The sequence below is a fragment of the Vanellus vanellus genome, assembly GCF_965231255.1.
Source record: "Vanellus vanellus genome assembly, chromosome: 3".
Taxonomy (NCBI): domain Eukaryota; kingdom Metazoa; phylum Chordata; class Aves; order Charadriiformes; family Charadriidae; genus Vanellus; species Vanellus vanellus.
The window spans coordinates 48,279,680-48,301,831 of NC_138907.1; the positions used below are offsets into that span (position 1 = coordinate 48,279,680).

General features: G+C 50.9%; 2 protein-coding genes across 3 annotated transcripts in view; one reads left to right on the forward strand and one right to left on the reverse strand.

Moving 5' to 3' along the window:
- The window catches only part of FAM120B (family with sequence similarity 120 member B), a gene marked incomplete at both ends in the record, with an annotated part of 53,149 nt that extends 48,498 nt beyond the window's left edge, over positions 1–4,651 (reverse strand). The window contains 2 exons of the mRNA XM_082481549.1: positions 134–1,179; positions 4,609–4,651. Coding sequence (XP_082337675.1) covers positions 134–1,179; positions 4,609–4,651 — 1,089 coding nt within the window. The remainder of the gene's footprint in view (positions 1–133; positions 1,180–4,608) is intronic.
- A 7,650-nt stretch (positions 4,652–12,301) lies between these two features.
- On the forward strand, positions 12,302–19,719 carry DLL1 (delta like canonical Notch ligand 1; the record flags this gene model as incomplete). Of its 2 annotated transcripts, XM_082480949.1 has the most annotated exons (11): positions 12,302–12,361; positions 12,583–12,894; positions 13,200–13,260; positions 13,523–13,780; positions 16,246–16,306; positions 16,784–16,914; positions 17,047–17,216; positions 17,359–17,575; positions 18,291–19,083; positions 19,202–19,316; positions 19,707–19,719. In XM_082480949.1, 11 exons carry the CDS (start codon positions 12,302–12,304, stop codon positions 19,710–19,712), a joined length of 2,184 nt encoding a protein of 727 aa, XP_082337075.1. The 2 variants fall into 2 exon arrangements, with proteins under 2 accessions (XP_082337075.1, XP_082337074.1); XM_082480948.1 differs by lacking the exon at positions 19,707–19,719 and having other exon boundaries at positions 19,202–19,340.
- Positions 19,720–22,152: the final 2,433 nt, after the last annotated feature.

The following is a 22,152-nucleotide window of genomic DNA, read 5'->3' on the forward strand; positions in this document are numbered from 1 at the left end:
TGTACTTAACAGACAAAAGATTTTGCACAAGCAAATTTAAATCAATAGGTTTGGTGTATGGTGTACTCATTACCAACTTCCACTAAGTAGTCATAGCAATAAAGTGACCATTAAGCTCTAAAAAACAAGGTACCTGAAGGATTTCCTTGTCTTGACACATGGCTGTTTGTTCCTGAAGGGAGAATGTTTGGCAATTTGTTAAGTTGGGCGGAATCCATGGAGACTGCTGCCCGGGCAAAAGATAGGACTCCACTCCTCTGTAAAGTAATGTCTTGTCTGATCCCAAAGGTAGCATCTCTTTCAAGTGTTTCAGGCTGCTGTATGAGCATGGAACTTTCGAGATGTAATTTGCTACAGCTAGAATTATGTTTGCTCTTCTGTTGTAGCTGTTATTCTTGTGGGGACTGGTGACTAAACATTTATGCCAAAAGCCTTCCAACAGCCTTTCTGGAACAACATCGTTGCCAAGCAAGCAAGCAAAGAGAGGGAGGTGTGTCAAACTAAGACCCAACGCACGGCAAAGATCTTCTCGAGAGTACATAACAGTGACCAGTCTGTCCAAACGGAGCTTCTCAATGGAAAAGTAGGGGCATGTATTATATATGAGGTAGTCACTATCTTGCCCGAGAATTCCTATGCAGTTATGTTGCAAACCGTATGCAGCCACCTCAAAGTCTGCCTCTTGCAATGTGCATACTGTTTTCTGACCAAGCGACTTTAGGGCAAAACGTGTAAAAGTAGGCAAAGCTGAAGGAACAATAAACATTCCTCTCCCAGGTTGTTTCCTGTGAGTCTTGATAAACTGAAATATTTTGGCTATATCCTTGTTATTCTGCAACCTCCGTTTGATCCATTCATCTCTCTTTTTCTCTTCTACCACTCCATCAAAGTAAAACACCAACGTGATACCAGCTGCCATAAAAGATTTAATAAAATCCTCTAAAGTGGCAAGATACTCCCGCCACTGGCCACCGCACACCCAGGATTCTGGCGTGTACCAATATCTAATACAACTCATGGCATCTACTACGATGACTGGCGGGAAATCAGGATGATCAATGCGATGTTTTTCTGCCATTTCTCTCAGATCTACCGTTCTGCATACATCAGGGCAAACTCTTGCCACAAATCCCTGCAAACCTTTAATGCCCATGGTTGATCTCTGAAACTCACAGCAGTCTGAAAGAAGAAAAAGAAAAACAGCATTCTAAAATGCAATACTGAGAAAAGTAAGGAAATTCTACCATCAAAAAAAAAAAGCAGCTTGGAAACAGAACTGTTATTTTTCTGCTTTTGCTGATAGCTTGCTGTATTGTCCTGGCCTTTAAACAGTTTGAACCAGTTTTCTTCCCATCAACAAACTGGACATAAGTGCCCATTCACTTTGTCTTCCACTTCTGCTTATTGTATCAGTGAAAACAGTAAATATCAAAAGGCTTTCATAAATATGACTTTTAAAATTTCAGATTAATAGCATAAAATATAGAAAAGTATGCATTGATAGAAAAACAAGTATAGACGTAATTAAAAGCTTTAACATCTTAGCTGACAGTGTACAACACAGGAATTAATGGCTTGATTTTCACACTGAAAAGTATACGAATGCCTTTAATTGAAGTCAGCGGGAAAAAATACTGGATAACTTTGGAAATCAGTCTTGTACCTTGATTGTGCAAATGGCTCAGTTACCATCTGAGTTTACAGAAAACAGTCCACTGATATGGCAACAGCTGCAATACCTCTACTTCTGCAACGGCTTTGGTAGTATCAGTTCTGCTTTGAATCTGAAATTCAATCCATTTTACCATCCCATCATTTGAAGACATAATTTTCAAGACCTGTTTAAAGAATTAGAGGTTTACCTATATGTTGTGAATCTACAAATCTGACTACCATTAATAGTGAAGTTAATCTATTAAATGGGATTTCTAACATGTACTGCAATTTTGAACCAATCCATTTTAAAAGACACACATGCAAACATTAGCTAGACATTAAACATTTTAAAATGGAATAAGCTTATTTTCAGTTTAGGAAATACCAAAAGATTGAAGAAGAGGGTCTCTGAATTCTGTGGCAGAACTTGATACCCTGCCAAATTGAACCAATTTACATGTTACGTAGAGAAGAGTTGTGGGATAAAATTAAAACCATTGATGACCTCCATTTTTATTACTAGAAATCTCAATGCAAAGAAGTTTGGCACAGCCTGTAAGACAGAAGTGCTCTTTCCCCTATGACGGCATCAGTTTCCTCTACTTTAGCACCACTTTATTTTAAAAGAACTTCCAGTGAAACATTGAGGTAATAAGCTCCATCAAGCTTTGTTTTTTATTTTATTCCTAGAAAACCTGCTTTGCTTTTGCTCAAAAATCAAAACCCTTCTCAGTTAAACAGTGAAGAAATTCACTATGCTTTAATTAAACAGGTACAATTTTTCCTGTTTTTCACACTGCTGATTTCTGACATTTCAATTACAGACTGTCTCAGAAGTGTTACGTTACTATATATATGCTTATGGTATACAAAAAGAAAAAAGGCAGTTAAATTCACAAAAGTGTTATGAATTGACAGCTTTTAAAGGTATTCCTGCATCCTCGGAGTTTAAATATCTAATACCCTCCAGATACAGGTTCTAGATACCATCCTCTTTAATCATAGAATAGTTTGGTTTGGAAGGGACCTTTAAAGGTCATCTAGTCCAACCCCCCTGCAATAAGCAGGGACATCTTCAACTAGATCAGGTTGCTCAGAGCCCTGCCCAACTCGATCTTGGATGTTTCCAGGGATGGAACACCCACAACTTCTCTGGGCAACCTGTACCAGGGTTTCACCACCTTCATCATAAAAAACGTCTTCCTCATATGATGCAACATGAAATACATACGAAATAAAGGTGAGCACATACACTAGATCACATTGTTATAAAATCAGAAATAAACGTGTATGAATCTGCTTCATTGCTGCACATGGATACAAGGCATCCACTGCTCTCTCTATGAGAGGTAACACTGGAAGTGTTACCTGCGTGCCCTTAAGACTGGCCATTTGCTTTTCCAGGAAAGCTGCACATCTGGTTCCAAATGGTTTGAGCACCAGTATTTTATCATTTTTTATTACTTTCTATGGAGACCTAGAAATGGCTGTGAAGGCCTTCATCTTTCAAACACCAACACATGTGGTCAGACTAAATGATCTGAGGTCACTACACAGATGCAGTATGCCATGGCAGGTCTTACCTCTGCAAAAATGCATTGCATCCAAGCAAGTTTTAGTTATGATTCAGTACAGATTCTACTCAGAGTGGCGACATACCTAGAGCAAGAAGTGTGGTAAACAACTTACTAGCTATACTGTACTTTAATAAATGGAAAGAAACATTTTCCCACCACCTCACACCTGTATTTGAAGCACTCCTCTTGCTTAACAATTTAAGCAAGTCTATGATACAGAGATTATCAGAAAAATTTCCAGTACTAGTTTAGCTTCATCAATAGCAAGTTCACACCCAAACACATAAGCAAGTACCTTGCCTGCTACTAGCATGTTAATATTACTATCAAACATATTTGCAGAAAGCATATAAAAAAGGGTTTATATTCTGTCAACCATCCTCTTTCCCTACTAATCAGTAAGTCACGTTAAGGAAATCATTCTCTAATCCATCACAGCAGAAAAGAGAACAAGATCTACCGACTTGAGAAGTACTTTCATCAGAGGCACCTCAAAAAAGTTGGCAGAATCAGAACTAAAATGTTTTATGCTGTAATGCTATGCTTCCCATGAGTGGAAAACATGCACATTCTGCGCAACAGATCAACTGTTTAAGGCTGGTTGCTTATTTCTAACATTACTTGTGTGAAATGGAGACCTCAGATTACTGTAGGATCTCAACTGCACTAGACTATTTAAAGTGCATGAATCTGCAGGGGGGAAATAATTTTCTCCACAAACTGAAATAATAAAAAATGTTTTCACCCCCCATTTTATACAGACATAAAAATTCAGACAGATGACCCCTACAACAGCTAATACCACTACACTTCAACTTGTCAGCAAGCAACTACCACGACACAAATTTTATTATGCCGATAGTAACACGCAGCATTACAAAGGGTTGTCAGCAGAAATCTTCACAGTTACTGCCCCAGGCCGTCGCAAGAAACCCTCTAGCCGAGGCCCACAGTACACGGGACAAGGAGCAAAGTCCTCCACTTCTGACGCGCGGCAGCGCAGGGACAGGCCGGCAGCCCCCCGCTGCCTGTCCCAGAGGCACAAACGCGGGAGGCCGCGGGCAGGCGAAGAGCCGGCGGCACCTGCCCGCCGCTGAAAGGAAGGGAGAGGAGGGGAGGGGAGGGGAGGGGAGGGGAGGGGAGGGCCGGGGCCTGCACCGGGCGACCTGTGAGGGCCGCTGTATCCAGCCCCGGAAGGGCCTCAGGAGGCCGTGCGGCACCCGAACCATGCTGTCGGCGAGAACCGGGGCTCCAGTCGCTCTCACCCCTAACAAGCACCCTCCCCCCCACCCCCCCCCCGCTTTTTCCCCCGCCCCCGCGCGACGTGGCCGTTAAACGGCCGCCCGCCCCCTCCTAACGGCACCCCGGCACTGACCCGAGCCTGCGCTTCCGCTTCCCGCGGGGGCGGAGCTGCGCATGCGCTCGGCGGCTGGGGCGGGCCGGGCGGGCCTGAGGGGACTGTCGCCGTCGCCGTCCCCGTCCCTGTCCCTGTCCCTGTCTTTGCCCCCCCCCCCCCCGCCTTGCCCTGCGCTGCTCTGCCTGCTGGTACCGCCGTCCCTGCCCGCCCTGCAGGAGACAGCCGGCTGCAGCGGGCCCCTTCGCATGACAGCGGCGGGGGACGAAGAGGGGGGGTGCGGGCTAGTTAGAACGGCGGCTGTCCCCGCCCGCGGCCTGGTGTCCCTCGGCTTTGTACGGCCACAATGGGGCCGGAGGGGCCATTGTGCCCCCGAACAAACCCAGCCGGGACGGGGACGGGGGCCGTGGGGAGATGAAAGCATCGCACACTGAAATTGCTTGAAACCCCCCGGAGTGGTACACGGAGGATTTATGTGGCTGCGCGGTCGTCGGGGAAAAAAGTGGCCCGGGGCAGCATGGCGGGCGGGTGGGCAGGACCCGGTGCAGAGCGGGGACAGATCCGAGTTTGCTGTGCTTTGCTCGGCACTTGCCGGCGGAGGGGAGCCGCCGCTTCCCCGGGGTGAGGGCCTGGCTGCAGGCCCGCCGGCAGCCCGACCTGCTGCCAGTCCGCCGGCAACAGGTGGGGACCTGAATAACTTCACATCTTTGCAGGGGGAGAAGAGAGACATAGGGGAGCCGGTGGGAGGTTTAGATCAGATGTTATTGCCGGTGAAAAATTAAACAGAGCGGTGCTCTGGGGAGCACAGATTAATATATTTGGTGACTCTGTGTGCACAAAGCCTTACCATTGTAGCTGTGTCTGAATGCCTGTGAATAGGATGGAGCATATGTGGCCTGTCACCGCAGGTGCCCACATCTGTTCGTCTCCGGGCAGATGCTCTCAGAAAAGGGGAGAGCATTTCCAAAAGCTCAGGCCCGCCCCATCTATACCCATCCTCTTTCTCATAATCACCTTCTGCAGAGGAGCTTCTGCCCCCTTCTTCCCCCCCCCCCCCCCCCCCCCTTTCCCTGTGCATGGAGAGGTGTGGAAAGAAATAAAAACGACGCAAATTGGAAGTGGCTCGGAAAGCCCTGGAAACATATAATTGAACTGCTTCCCCCGCCCCTCCAAAGTTTATTAGCAGCAGGTTTTGCGCTGCAGCCAACGCACAATGCACAAGATGTGCACATCACGCAGAGGGGGCTGCAGGCCACAGGGGAACAGAAAAACCCTTCATGCATGAAACGCAGTACAGTACGGCAGCACACTGTGCTGGCTGTCATAGGGGAAGAGTGGTCTGCGCAGCTACTCTCTGGAGCGGTAGTTTGCAGTTACTATTTAGAGTTCTGGCTTAAGATGATGATTAATAAAACCAGGGAAAAGAGAAGAGGGGATTTCCCTGTGAGAACTGGTGAATGCAGCAAATATTGCTACTGAAGTCGGTAGCAGAAGAGAGTATTTCCAGCTATCCCGCAAAATCTCATAGCCAGACTGCAAAACATTTTTCTGAGAAGTGTTGTCATGTTTTTTGTCCCGTGTACATGATCTGACCCCGGTTGCTCACCCTCCTCGCTCTGTGACACCCCACCAAGACAAGCCAGGCCTCAGTGCTGCATGGGGTTATTCCAGGCTTGCCTGACAGGGCTGACAGGGCCGACAGGGTTCTGAGGCGCGGGGTAAATCTCAGGATCACGGGATATTTCGGGTTGGAAGGGACCTGCGAAGGTCACCTAGCACAAATGTGATCCGTGGTTTCTAGCGTGGCAAAGATCGTGAGTGTCTCCTTGAGGTTAAAAGGGGGGCAAAGGGGCCGGTTCTCCAAATGCGAGGCTGAGCTGTTCCCCAGAGGGGCGCGGGTGGTGACAGCGTTTGAGTCGTCGTGTCCCAGAGCTGAGAGCGGGGGAGAGAGCGGGACCCGCCCGGCCCGGGGCCCCCGCGGGAATTTTCGGGGGAAGGGGCTGTCCCGGGCCGAGGGGAGCCCGAGGGCCCGGGGGAGAGCAAGGCGGGGGGAAGCCTCCTTCCACCGGACCCCTCATGTTCCCTCGTCCCCGGGAGTCCCCGCGGCTCTGCCCCCCCGGGCGAGCGGTGGGCGCCCTCGCAGGGGTGCGCAGCCCTTCACCCTTCCCACTTTGGGAGCAACGACGGCTCACGCACACGAGTGACCAATTTTATCCCTCGTAGTTTCCCGCAAGCAAAATCCCGTCGGAAGCTAGCCAGGGAGCAAACCCAAACAAACAAGAAGCGCAGGGGAGCGGGGCGGAAGGGGGGCTCGCTTTCTCCTCGTGTGCAGTCAGTAAAACACATATAGGGGCCACTTCGGGATTTGCCCAGGGAAGGGTTGGAGAGCAGCTGGCTGCGGTAATCTCCTCGGGAGACAAAGGAATGCCCCGTCCCAGGATCACAGGTAAACACACAACCATTGTCATGAAAATGAGGGGCTAGGATAGGGCCGGAGCAGATGATTTGCGATTTGAAAAAGGGGGCTGGGGGGGGAGGGAAGGCCCAGAGCTGCTTATCTATCATCTGGCCTCGCTGTGTGCCAGCTGAGCCACGCGACTGCCCTTTCTTATTCTAATCAGCACATGCCTTTGCAACTTTGGGCTAACCTACACGCTAAACTTCTTAATCCCCCTCCCCGCACACGGCAAGGGCGGCGGAGCGCCCCTTCGGCACCTCCGCGGCCCCCGCACCCGCCGCCCACCCGCCTCGGGTCGGGGCGCCCGGCGGCGGGGTCCCGGGCAGCCGCCAGCACCCCGGTCATGCCGCCGAGCCCAGGGCCGGCGGGGTAGCCAGAGCCCCGGCCTGGCGGCGCCCGGCTTGCCCTCCCCTTTCCATCCCATCCCATCCCATCCCATCCCATCCCATCCCATCCCATCCCATCCCATCCCATCCCATCCCATCCCATCCCATCCCATCCCGGCCCGGCAGGACAGGTGAAGGGCGCGTGCGGGGAGGGCTGCGGCAGAGGGACAGCCGCGCACACATACCTCCGTAGGGACTATAGACCTAATTAAAATATTATGCACACTCGGCTACACATAGCTCCACACGTACACGTCCCTCCGCCGACGCACCGTTCGCCATATGCCCGGAGCCCGCCGTCCCGGGAAAATTCAGGGTTGCGCGCCAGCGACGGCACCGCGTCGCCCTAATTAACAATCCCGTTCCCCCCGTCCTCTCCCCCCCCGTCCTCCCCCCTTTTGAAGTGACTTTTCCCATCATCTGGCTCGCTGCGGCTGATAGGGAGCTCTCGGCCGCGCTGCTGCGCGGCGGGACCGTAAATCCTCGCCGGGGCAGGCGAGGGGGGGCCCGGCGTTGCGGAAAGGGTATCAATTAGGGGCAGGGAGGGGGAGCACAATACCCCCACCAGTCCCGGCGAGCCGCTGGCAGGCGGGGCCGGGCCCGCCGCCTCCCGGCCGTGCGGGGTCGCCGCGCCCCGGCGGGGCCCCGGGCACCGCGCCCGCCCCCGAGGGGGTTCCCGCCGCCGGCTCACCTCCGGCGGGGCGGGCGCGGGCGTCGGGCGGCCGTCGGGGTGTGTGTGGGGGGGGCGGGCAGCGGGGCCCCGTCGGGCGGCGGCGGTGCGCGGGCGCGGTGAGCAGCGCGGGGGCGGCGCGGGGGGCGGCGGGGGGCGGCGGGCGAGCGCGGTGCGGAGACACGCGGTTGGGAGCGAAAAAGCGCCATTTGGTTGGGAGCAGATGGCTGGCTGGGGGGCTGATCGCGTCTAAAGGCGTGTCATCCCCCTTCAGCGAGAATCCCTAAGGGCTCCCCTTGTCTTCGAAATCAATGAAAATTAAAGTGCAGAGAATGGATGAATAGTTAGACCTCGAGTCCCTCCTTTGTTCGCCTCAGCTACTGGTGGGCAGGAGTTAAACTACAACAGCCTCCTATAGAAACACTTAAGTTAAACAGTCTCCCCGTTAGCCCAGCATCTGAAAGAGAGAGGGAGAGGGGGGAAAAAAGCAGAAAAAGGAGCTTTCTGCTTGATTTCCCCAATACAGAATCGCGTGGCATAAATTAAGCCGGAGAAGAATGAGCGCCGTGGGCAGGATCCTGCCGGCTCTCACGGCGCCTTTCAGTCACGCTCAGCAGCGGTAATCGAGAAATCTGTGCCACGTCAATTTAACAAATACCCGGTACCGAAGGGGGGTTGTTAAGGATTTGGGGGCAAGTTTTTTTCGGGTCTTTTTTTCTTTTTTTTTTTCCTTTTTTTCCCTTATCGCTAGGTTAAAGCCCTCGTGCGTGTAACTTTTTATTTCCATTTTTTTAAGCAAGGGGATGCTCATGGACCAACTTTCTGTCTCTCGTAGATTAAAAGATCCGCGGTGATATATCACTTCTCGCCTCCACCGACGGGCTACCGCTACCCCCAAATTTCAAGACACATATTGCTCCCCCACCCCCGCCCCACTCGCTTAGTAAACTCGATACGAAATTATTCCCCCCCCCCCCCCCCCCCCGCCCTCTCTCTCTCTCCCTTTCCCGGGGATAACGCCGCGGCAAAGTTTGCGAAGCAGCGGCAAGCCACTTGAAAAGATGTTGACGCTAGGTGGCAAAAGTAATGTACAGTTAAACCCGGGGTGGCTGCGGGGCGGCCCCCCCGCTCCCCGCCGCAGAGGCCGGCCACAGTGGGGGGGGGGTAGGCGGCGGACGGCCCCGTCCTCCGGGGACCCGCCGCCCGCTCCGCTCTCTCCCGGGCCGCCTTCCCTGCGCCCTTGCACCGTGCTTGCGGGATCGCTGCTCCCCTCTCTGCCCAGATATAACTCCGGGGTAAAAAAGCCCAAACATTCCTGTACATTTAAGCTTTCGCTTAAGCGTCGAGGGGCGGGGAGAGGGGAGAAGAAGAGTACCTGCATGAAAATGGCTCGTTCGACCAAAATTAGATGTAAAGGACGCACACGTTGAGTGGCGAAACGTTGCAAAAGCCCAGATGCTTGTTTAGGTACCGAGGGTACCTGCCTCGATTTGGGGTAGGTGCCACAAGTCCCCAGGAAATGAACGTGGGCAGCTACAGTCCCGGAACAGTCCAGAAGAGCTTGGCTGAATGAACTCATTAGTGATTTTCTTTTAATTGGTATTACCCAACGCTTTTACTTTAAGAAGTCTTTAAGAATTTTTTTTTCCTAGCGCATTGTAAGATAATTTGTGATCAAGACATCTGCTTCAATGAAAGTCACATTTTGCCATGCAAATGCACGTTTCAACCCAATAAAGTCGCTATAATAAGGCTTTTAGCACGGCATACCTACAGTGAGGTTATTGTAGCCAAATCCTCTCCTTTCGCACACAAGCTTAATCTGTGCTGAAATGATCTGTTACAATTAAAATGACATTTACAGAGACAGTTACACCTTGCATCCTAATGAATCCGCCTGCGCCTACTGAAGGTGTTTAAACAGAGGGACCGAACAAAGTGGAAAACGCCGCTTCGAGTGACATGCCAGAGTCGCCCTCCAACTTTTATCCCCCGCTTCCATCTATCATTAAGAAACTGCTCAAATGGTAATCATCTTTATCCCTCTGTCACCGCACCAGTAAACTCCTTTCCATGTTTTTAAGATCAAAACAAAAGTTCTAGTGTCTGATGGATATGTAAAAAAATAATAAGGTGACGGTTGGTGTGAAGTTGGGTTGTGGAGTTGGTTTTTGGTTTTTTTTTTTTTTTTTTTTTTTTTTTTTTACGGAGGGGGGAAGTGCTGGAAGGGATTTCTTTAAAAAATGTGAGGACATTGTTGTAGAGGCAGTAGCGTGCGCCGAGGGGAGCTCTTTCTCTCCCTCGCATTGTGCAGGGAGCAGGTGCTGTCTACATTACCATACAGCTGAGAGCACAAAGACCTAACTGATTCAGCCCTCACACAATAACAAACGGCCTTAATGACAGCCACGCGAACGACACACACCAAACTCACTTTTTACTAAGCTGAAGGAGGAAAAAAAAAAGAGAGAGAGAGGGAGAGGGAGAGGTTGCTGGTGATGATGATAATAATCATAGAGGGGTGCGGGACCCGGGCGGAGCGGGTGGCTCTCTCCGGCAGCGGTGGTGGCGGGGACGGGACCCGCGGAGCCCCGCAGACGGGTCCCCTCCACGGGTCCCCTCCGCGAACCCGCTCGCGCCCTCCTCCGCTGCCGGCACCCCCGGGGACCCGTCTTCCCTCTGCTGGGACCGCCCGGGGACCCCCCCTTCCCTCCGCCGGCGGGATGCGCGCCGTGAGCGGACTCCAGGGAAGAGCGAGCCCCGGCTCGGTGCGCGCAAATTCCCCCCCCCCCCGCTCCCAATTATCCCGGTTATGCCAAAGGAAATGCGGTGTGAATTTCAAGGGATCAGATTCCCCTTGTTGTGGCTCGCTGGCTCCCACCTCCCTCGTCCCTTTAAAGCCGAAGATGCCCCTTGGAAGTGGTCATGATCACCGAGTCACTTTTGGGGGGCACGGCCATTGCTTTGCACGTTTCGAGAGGTAATTACAGCCCGCCGTCCCCGGGGTTGTTTTCTCGCCGGAGCATGTTGCGCTGCCTCTCTCCGGTGCAGAGGGGGTGTTACCCTCTCCCCGGAGCAGAAGGGGGATTCTTGCGGTTACCAAATTTGCAGGAATGTAAATGAGCACGTTTTGTGAGCGCGGAGGGGAGGGGGAGGAGGGTTGCACATTTTACAGCTCACTGACCATTTGGCGATCCATTGAGAGGAGGGTTTGGAAAAGTGGCTCCTTTGTGACAGCTCTAGCCAGATTGGGGGGCTGCTCATTTGCATCTCATTAGGCATGCAGGCGGCCGGCGGGATATAAGGGAGGCAGGCGCCCAAGGAGAGGCAGATCCTTAGCGCTTCACCCTCGGAGAGAGCCGCCGAGCCGCGGCGCAGAGAGCAGAGCAGAGCAGCAGAGCAGAGCAGGCACCCCCCTCCCCCGTAGGAGCACACCCGGACACGCTCAGTGCGCCGCTATTGAGACACGAGCTTATTTTTGTTGGCTGGGATTCCTCTAAAAACAAAAGTAAGCCCACAACAAGGGAAACAGAGGTTCGCTTCTTTCGCAAAAAAAAAAAAAAGAAAAAAAGAAAAAAAGGAAAAAGAAAAAAAAGGGGATCAAGGCTCCGACGTGACCCGCCCGCCGCCACTGCCGTTTGACACCCACCAGCCCCGACGTGTGCAGGGCGAGCGCAGCCGCGCAGAGCCGCGCAGAGCCGCGCAGAGCCGCTCCCGCATCTCACCGCACCGGGAATTATCGCCGCCGCTGCCGCCGCGTCCGCAGGGATTGCCAGATCGCCGATTTTTAATCTTCCTTGGGAAGCCTTTTCTCTGCCTCTGTTGGGAATTAAGTTGCTTTTATTTTTTTTTTTTTTTTCTTCCTGGAGAAAAGGAGGAGCACCGTGGATTGGGAAAGAAAGAGTTTAGCAGATTAATCTTAAGCTTTTTTCTTTTTTTTTTTTTTTTTCCCTTTTTCTTTTGCCATCCGAAAGAGCTGTCAGTCGCCGACAGGCTACACCCAGAGGTATCGACAGAGGGACAAAAAAGTCAGAGACACTCCTGAAAGAAGGAGACCGTGATACTAACTCTTCCAGCTCTGCTGGGGCCGGCGCTTTGGCCGCTGTATTTTTCCCTTCCTCCGAGAGACACTTTCCCCTTTCCCCTCTGACGAGAAGACAAGGGGGAGGAAAGCGAGGGCACCAGAGCTGCCCCTCCAAAATGGGAGGTCGGTTCCTGCTGACGCTCGCCCTCCTCTCGGTGCTGCTGAACCGCTGCCAGGTAAGTGCCCGCGGGCTGGGGAGCAGCAACACCTGCGGTGGCCCCTGCACCGAGGGGGTGCCGCGGGGGCGGCGGGGACCGTCGCTGTCTATTGCAGCCGGGAGAAATGGGGAGGGGATCGGGGAGGGGGGTGTCGGTCCCGCTGATGCCCGGCGGGGCTGGGGTCGGGTCGGGGGAGCGGGCTGCTCGGCGGGCTGACGGCCGCTGTCCCCGCCCCGCAGGTCGGCTGCTCCGGGGTCTTCGAGCTGAAGCTGCAGGAGTTTGTCAATAAGAAGGGGCTGCTCAGCAACCGCAACTGCTGTCGCGGGGGCGGCCCCGGCGGCGGCGGGCTGCAGCAGTGCGACTGCAAGACCTTCTTCCGCGTCTGCCTCAAGCACTACCAGGCCAGCGTCTCCCCCGAACCCCCCTGCACCTACGGCAGCGCCATCACCCCCGTCCTCGGCGCCAACTCCTTCAGCGTCCCCGACGGCGCGGGCGGCGCCGACCCCGCCTTCACCAACCCCATCCGCTTCCCCTTCGGCTTCACCTGGCCCGTAAGTTGGGGGGGAGCGGCGCGGGTGGGCGCGGCTCCCATCCATCCCATCCCATCCCATCCCATCCCATCCCATCCCATCCCATCCCATCCCATCCCGTCCCGTCCCGTCCCGTCCCGTCCCATCCCACACCCCCCCGGCCGCCCCAGCCGGGAGAACACCCAACCGAGGGGCCGCCGATCCCCCGAGGGTGTCTTGCTGGGGTGTGTGTGACAGTAACCCCCGGGGGACTGGGGGAGCTGCCTCCCGGCCCTGCCCTCTCTCACGCTCTCCCGGCGGGTTGTCTCTGCTCTTTCTTTCCCCAGGGCACCTTCTCGCTCATCATTGAGGCTCTGCATACGGACTCGCCTGACGACCTTACCACAGGTAACTGTCCCGAAACAGACACTTCCCCAGAATAATCCCAGCCCTGCAGCCCTACTCAGCCCCTGTCTGTGCAAGTTCCCCCCATCCCATCCCTACTTCTTTTGGGGAGACCGTGGGAAGAGAGGCCAACCTGTTGACATGCAGCGCTATGATCCTGCCTCTGTGGCTCCCCTCCCACCAGAGGCCCCACGTTGAGCATCTTCCTACACCCCTGCTGGCTTAGGGCTCCCTAATCATGCCTCTCCTCTCCATTTTCACACAGAAAACCCTGAGCGCCTCATCAGCCGCCTGGCCACCCAGAGGCACTTGGCGGTGGGTGAAGAATGGTCCCAGGACCTGCACAGCAGTGGCCGCACTGACCTCAAGTACTCCTATCGCTTCGTGTGTGATGAGCACTACTACGGCGAAGGCTGCTCTGTCTTCTGCCGCCCCCGGGATGATGCCTTTGGTCACTTCACTTGCGGAGAGCGTGGCGAGAAAGTCTGCAACCCAGGCTGGAAAGGCCAGTACTGCACTGAGCGTGAGTGTCCACCTTCTTGTCTCCCCAGGGCACCGGTTACAGCAGTGTCCCCTGAGCTCTTGGAGGGGGGGGAGGGTGCATTTCTCTGACATCAGGCTCCACGGGAGAGGGAGAACCAAGCTACAGTGGGTGGAGGTCTGGTGCTGTGTACAGGCTTTACTGGTGTGGGGAAGGGGAGGTCTTCAGCATTACCATAGAAAGTTAACGCAGACAGCCCCTTCTCAAGCTCATAAAATGTCAGTGCCAACGTTACACTCTTGCTCATTTGGTGTAGGCATCAAATCTGATAGCAAAATGTTCAGTAGTTGCTTGAGGATTTATCAAAATATATCAGGACTACTTTTTAACACCTAGCCACCCCTTCAACCATGATGCATCGTCTACATGGTACATGACTTCAGGAGAGGGAGCTAGGCTATGGCAACATCCATGCGGCAGGCCTATTGGTAGGCTTGTTATGGACTGATGTCTTGCCACCTTGTACTGAGAAAAGTATTGGGAGGTCCAAGACATTCTCTGTGGCCTCTAGACCGTACGTTTCTCATTTGGGGTACTCATAAACTGCCACTAACAGAGGTTGTTCCACAAGAACATTCAACTTCTTCCCCATCTCTCTTCTGTGCCATTGCTGTGATCATTACTACTAATAAAGCAGTGAGGGACAATGAATTTTAAAGTATGCCTGAGCTTGAAGTTGTTGAGGAATGGGGTGTGTAGATACAGCAGGAAAAGCTGGGACTGTAAGCAGATCACAGAGAGGATAGTCAGGGATGCCAGATACCTCCAGCTTTGTACAAGATTACCGCCCTTTGTAGAGACATAGTGGTGTACACCCAAACGTGCACACAGAGCTCCTGCTGCAGCATGTGATGGCATTCTCTGTTTGTGTGTATACACGGATCTGAAGTACGCTGGCAGATGACGTACTGGGTGAGTGCTCCTCTCCAGTCATCAAAGGGCCAGGCAGGCAGGGAGAGAACAGTTACAGGCTGTAAAGCAGCCTCTTGGTTTTCTTCTTGTGTTTTTGTTTTTCTTAAAGCCCACCTACACTGTGGTCTCAGCTGAGCTGCCATCAAATGACCCCAGACTGATTATTCGCACTGTTAGCGACTGCTAGGATGCTTTTAGCAGTTCACGGTACAATGTTGCACAATAAACAGCAGCCAGAGGGACTCGCATTTCCTTTGATAGTGTTTTAAATAGGAACTACAACCTTTCCCATGATCAAAAGTGCCTAGCCCGGTTGTGTCAAGGCGTGGAGAAAAAGGAAGCATTTTGATAATGAGCTCTTTCTGGGCTGTCAGCACTTTTGGATGCCTGTACATCACTGCTCTTCCCATAGCAAAGTAGAAGGCTGTCCGTCTGTCTTGACTCGTTATGTGTGCTCTTCGGTCTGCTTTCCCTCTCAGAAAAAAACAGCTTATAGCAGCGACGCAAACCTACTAGGCAGGGGAGATGTGTTTATGTGTGCATGCAAAAAGAATGTTTTGCCGTTAGCGAGTGGAGCTGCCAGTCGCAGATTGCTTCCCGTCGCCTTGCCCCCAGCTCCATTCTTTCCAACTTGGAGGCGATCTGATTATCAGCGCCGATTCTTTCTTTCTTTTTCTCCCCCCCCCCCCCCCCCCCCTCCTTCCCCTCGCATGCCATTGTCTCCGGCTGGCTTTGTTGAATTAAAACTTTGCAGTGCCTGCTTAATGAGTTCCATAACCAGGCGAAGTAATGAGCAGAAGTCCTTTTTTTCCCTTCCCTCATCCTCCCTCCCGCTGGCCCGCTTACCTCTTTACCAAGGCTGCACCCATCCGCCCGCCCCTTTTCGGAGTGGGATGGAGGGGGGGTGAGGGGGGAAAGGAGGGAGGAAGAACTTTAGACTTATTTATTTGAATAAGAAAAAAAAAAAAAGTTTTTTTGCAGCGAAATCACGCGCGTGCCATAGATTAGCTGTGGGCAGGGATAGGCTGCCCGGCCGCCGGCCGCCGGCCCCATTGGCTCCGGGGCCGGGGTATTGTTGCAGTGGGGCAGCTGCTGGGAGAGAATAGACAATAGAGCAGCTGTCTTGCACTGGCACCCTGCACACCAGCTGTCCACTCTTATCTGCACACACACTTTCGGGGGATATTAAGAGGTGGAGCTGTGTGCATAGAATTGGAAAAAAGGACTTCTGACCCTCACTGGGAAGGGAAGGGGGGTGAGGGGCTTGTGGGGAAGGGAGCAATTGTGAGCCCTCTTTTGTCTGTGTGCAACTGTATTAAGAAGAATGCTCATCCCTGGCGATAAGTAAAGTGCCCAGTTACGGGGCGAGATCAATACTCCTGCAGACTCCAGAGATTAACTCAGCTGCGCTTAACTGCCCCGACCTAGTAAAAGGGGCTCTCTCCCCACCCACAAGGTACTCTCGGCATCGGACTTGTAAAAAGGAAGCGTTCAGTCCCAGTGCTGATGTCTCTCCCTGCTTGGTTTGTTTACAGCGATTTGTTTGCCTGGATGCGATGAGCAACACGGCTTTTGCGACAAACCTGGGGAATGCAAGTAAGTTTTCCACTCCCCTCCTGCTCCCTTCTTTGTCTTTAACATTGACGCTCTGGTGTTAAGTAAGCCATTGCTCAGTGGAGGGGTCAGTTTAAATGCCTTTCTTCGTATTAGATGGTAATTTGAGAAGTCCAGGTGATGCCAGATCAAAGTATTAATCTACAAGTCAAACATCAATGCCATTAATATTAACCTAATGAGTTTACAGTGCTGTGTGTAAGATTTAGCTGTTTGTTACTAGAGTAAACAAATTAACTACCTGGAAGGTATCTATCTAAGGAAGTGGAAGAAATAGCTGGGACTGATGAAAGCTGATGCTACGGTTGGACTCGGTGACTTTCTCACATGAAGGATCACTGAGGGCTTTTAGGAAACTTGATCCCTGGCATCAGTGTGTTTGCAGAGTTTGTGACAGGGTTTCCAACTGTGAGAAGTCTAAATCTGATGAGACTTTGTTGTTTTTTTTTTTTTTTTCAGATGCAGAGTGGGTTGGCAGGGGCGATATTGTGATGAGTGCATCCGATACCCAGGCTGCCTTCATGGTACCTGTCAGCAGCCATGGCAGTGCAACTGCCAAGAAGGCTGGGGTGGCCTTTTCTGCAACCAGGGTGAGTTCTCAGTCCTTGCCTGAGCATCTGAAAGCAAGCGGCTATTTCCAGCTCACCCACCCTGTGCTAGCCTTGCAAAGTAGCAAGTATCTTGACTGCCCTCTTTTAAAAAAAAAAAATAATCTTTTACAGACCTGAACTACTGCACCCACCACAAGCCTTGTAAGAATGGTGCCACATGCACCAACACCGGTCAGGGAAGCTACACTTGTTCTTGCCGACCCGGGTACACAGGCTCCAACTGTGAGATTGAAATCAATGAATGTGATGCCAACCCTTGCAAGAATGGTGGAAGCTGCACTGTAAGTTTGAGTTGCTTGTGCCATCTGAAACCTCAAGGGAGGAGTTAATGTCAGCTTTACTGATTTTTTTTCTACATCTTTTTTTGGATTTCAAAGCAACTTCAGATAAGTATTTTGACCACTTTTTATTTCTTCCCCTCAGGATCTCGAGAACAGCTATTCCTGTACCTGCCCCCCGGGCTTCTATGGCAAAAACTGTGAGCTGAGCGCAATGACTTGTGCTGACGGACCGTGCTTCAATGGTGGGCGATGCACTGACAACCCTGATGGGGGATACAGCTGCCGCTGCCCACTGGGTTATTCTGGGTTCAACTGTGAAAAGAAGATTGATTACTGCAGTTCCAGCCCATGTGCTAATGGTAAGGCCAAACATGCTACAGTGACCTTCTAAAAGGAGACCCTCCAGTTACTTTGGCTTATGGTCTGGCATTCTTAACAAGGCCCACTGATCAGTCATGGTCCATGTCATGTCAATAGTTGACTCGGTGGAGGAACTGTACTTAAAATGTAATGGTGTGGTTTGGGCCACTGCTGCAGATTGCGTTTTCTCAAGGGGTGACTGTGGCCAGGTAACTTGGCCTGAAGCTTCATAAGAATGTGGAGGATTGTACTTGCAAGTGCTTTGCGAAGACTCTTTGAGGTCTGTGGATGCAAAATGTCATACAAGTGCTAAACATTATTACTTGTAATCCGGTAACAGTAATCTTCCTGTTTTGATTAAATTAGTGAAGACTTTTTTTACTGCAGTCCTCCTCATTCATGGCCACTCAAACTCTGTAATGTGAGATTGCAGTGTTAACTTGATCTGGAGTAGCTTTGTTGTCCAAGCTGAGTGAAATGTTAGAAAGGGAATAGGACGGAGAATGAAAAATAGATCTGATTAATAAATACCTTTCTTAAAAAAAACCCCATACTTTTTATGGTGGATCAGAATTGGCAAAGACTGAGCTAACCTCTCAAGAAGAAAGGTTTTCTCAGCTGCTGGTTGTGGTGGTCGCCCTGACAGCAGCAGGTGGGAGGCTGTCGGGTCTGTCTGCCCACCACTCAATGCTCGTCCCCCTTGGTGTCTTGCAGGAGCCCAGTGCGTCGATCTGGGGAACTCTTACATATGCCAGTGCCAGGCTGGCTTCACTGGGAGACACTGTGATGACAACATGGACGACTGTGCCTCCTTTCCCTGCGTCAATGGAGGGACCTGCCAGGATGGCATCAATGACTATTCCTGCACCTGCCCCCCGGGATACAACGGGAAGAACTGCAGCACCCCAGTGAGCAGATGTGAACACAACCCCTGCCACAACGGGGCCACCTGCCACGAAAGAAACAACCGCTACGTCTGTGAGTGCGCCCGGGGGTACGGCGGGCTCAACTGCCAGTTTTTGCTCCCTGAGCCGCCTCAGGGACCGGTCATCGTCGACTTCACCGAGAAGTACACAGAAGGCCAGAACGCCCAGTTCCCCTGGATCGCTGTGTGCGCCGGGATTATTCTGGTCCTCATGCTGCTGCTGGGGTGTGCTGCTGTGGTTGTCTGCGTCAGGCTCAGGGTGCAGAAGAGGCACCACCAGCCTGATGCCTGCAGGAGTGAGACTGAGACCATGAACAACCTGGCGAACTGCCAGCGCGAGAAGGACATTTCCATAAGCGTCATTGGTGCCACTCAGATTAAAAACACGAACAAAAAAGTAGACTTTCACAGCGATAACTCCGATAAAAATGGCTACAAAGTCAGATACCCATCAGTGGATTACAATTTGGTGCATGAACTCAAGAATGAGGACTCTGTTAAAGAGGAGCACAGCAAATGTGAAGCCAAGTGTGAAACGTATGATTCAGAGGCAGAGGAGAAAAGTGCAGTACAACTAAAGAGGTATCTCTCACATCCGAGCATGAGGGGGTGGCTTGACTCTGAAGGGGGGGTGTGTGTCTCATAGGTAGCATTAAGCAACAGCCATCTGACCTGTGTTGTCTCTTTTTGTCTTCAATAGTGATACTTCTGAAAGAAAACGACCAGATTCAGTATATTCCACTTCAAAGGACACAAAGTACCAGTCGGTGTATGTCATATCAGAAGAGAAAGATGAGTGCATCATAGCAACTGAGGTTAGTATACTGCCTGGCAGTTAGAACAGCAGAGAAAAGTCTCAATGTGCAACCCTCATCTAGCACACATCAGGGCAGCTAAACTCTTTTCCATGGTGCCACCGTGATTTGTACCTGCTGAAACCCAGCCAGCTTGAGTTTGTTGTGCCATGGACTTTGTAAAGACAAGCTCAGTGACTTGTTGCACTGCACGTTATGGGTACGATGACTTTCGCAGACAAGGGTACAACGATAGTGCGGCTGTGGTCTGCTGGCTTATGCCTTAGTGTGTGTCGTGCAGTCTGTTCCTACCCAGTGTAAAGAGAGAGTCCTGACCCTCTGCAGCCTTATAGGCCTCTTCTTACTTTCCATTAACCTCTCCTGATCTCCGCTCGTGTTTTCTCTCACCAGGTGTAAACCAGAGGCGATATGGCAAGGTGGTTGTTCAGAACAATTTCAGAGGAGACGTGCCCCGATGAATGCTGCTGAAAGAGGAATGGGAGATAGATTCCTTCACTGACTGCTGCTGAGAAACTAAATTCAGGCTTGAGCTGGTTCTCTACTGAAGTTAGCAAAGTGACTGCAAAATAAAGAAACAAAATGGACACCAGGCAAGGGTCTGTGTTCAAGGATTACTGTTGCACTGCCTTTTACGAATTTTATCATTGCACTATGGTCAGTTGCTTTTCTATATATATTTAAATGAATGGACTTAATTACTACATAAGAAGCATGCACTGCCTGAAGTGTATATTTTGGATTCTTATGAGCCAGTTTTTTCTTGAATTAGAGACACAAACACTGCCTTTATTGTCTTTTTTGATACTAAAATGTGTTTTTACTAGGTGAGAAAAAGTGTGTTATTTTTTTGAATCTGTAAAAATATTTTCATGATAATTGTAAAGCTTGAGTATTTTGTGATGTTCATTTTTTTTATAATTTAAATTTTTTGGTAAATATGTACAAAGGCACTTCGGGTCTATGTGACTATATTTTTTGTATATAAATGTATTTATGGAATATTGTGCAAATGTTATTTGAGTTTTTTTTTACCATTTTGTTAATGAAGAAATTCATTTTTAAAATATTTTTCCAAAATAAATATTATTAATGATAATCAGAGTGCTATGTTTATTCCATAACTGACGATAAATTTACTGAACCTTGCAACCAGGCATCTGACAAGCTTCTGTGGACTCATGGGTAGATGGGGTAGGACCAGGTCCTATCACAAACAGTGGGGAAAAACTTGTTCTGTGTAGACCCACTGCTGACCCTATGGTTTTGCTCCCTCTTACCCCAAAGGCAAGTGTCGGTCAAAACCTTGAGTAATGTTTGCTCAGTCATGTTGGGCTGTGTATATATAAACACACTCGGCATCACTTCCCGAGGAAGAGCAACGTGAATGTGCTCCGTCGCAATGCAGATGCAGGGCTTGTTGTGACTCAGCTCTTTGTTTCTCTCAACCTCAAACACTTGCCTGGAGCTCAGGGGTGTTTGGGACACCCAGAGCACACCAGTGAGGTCCCCCTGGCTCAGGTCTTTGATGCGCACCCATGGGATGTGAGCTCCCCCAGTCACACCTGCTGGGGGGGTGGCACTTCCCTCTCCAGGAAAGGGTGACACTGGATTGACTGGTGGCCACAACTCTCCTGGCTATGATACCTGTCTAAAGGATTAGTTGCATCTTTGGTTTCAACTCTGCCCCTGGTCCTTGCTGCCTTCATACCGGGGAAGGGTGTGATCCCATCCTCTGGCTTGGCCCTGAACAGTCAGGCAATTTCCCCAATTTAGCTTGCCCTAACTAGCTCTCCTCCAGGTTGTGCTGCGTGTTAAAACAGAAATAGGCAAAGTATTCTTCCACTTCAGGAAGAAAAGGAAAAACTAGGAAATAATTTATTTTTTGATCCATTAAAGCTGAACCCACCCCAATCATTGCAGGCCACCTCCTGCGTCTTCTGGGACATGATGAAAATACCCTGTTCCCATTCCCTTCAGGGGAGAGGGATGCTATCCTAAACGCAAAGAATGGGTTAGCAGATATAATCAAACAACTATTGCAGCTGGTGATGTATAACTGTAAAGTATAGAGGTGCTCCCCTTGTTTTAGTGTACATATGTACATGAACTACTGGAACTGTAGTTCGGTGTGAGGTCAATGGAAAAATCATGCTGACTGCAGGGGCTTGTCTGTCTATAAGGCCCCCTCGCTAAGCCAAACCTTAGACAAGATCTACTGACTCACGTCTCATGAAGTGACTCGATAGGGTAATCCTTTTCATTCATCCCAAAGTGTCTTTTTAGGGAAAGTTTTCATGAGGAGAGTGATGCGAGGTAGTAAAAACCAGCCTGTCAGTGGTGGTCTGAATAGCATTTTCAATCTGAGCAGCACTGTAACAACCTGCCAATAACCAGTCAATGCATCATATATTAAATGAGGCATGACGGTGTGTATGGCAGCAGGTGTTCAGAGCAATGTAATGCCACAGATTGGACAAACAAGTGAGCCTTGGTAGGATTTATTGCCATCTCTGTTGCTGATTTGCTCTTCAACCCTGGGAAAATCACTTTATTTCTCTCTGTTTCCTCATCTTCCCAAGCTTTTTGGAGCAGGCTCATCTCTTATGATGTACTGCACTTTGCACTGTCAGTGCCATGGTCTCAGCTGGGCCCTCTTAATGCTACTTCTGTAGAAACAGCAGTCATGAACGGAAGGTCATTGATGGCTGAGTGCCTCCGTAACATCAGTTTTTTAGTGCTACAGCAAGTACTACTTTCATATGGTGTCAAGTAAAGGTCTGGGAAGGCACACAGTTCCTTGCTCTTGTAAAAAGGCACAGCATTGGCATCTACCTAA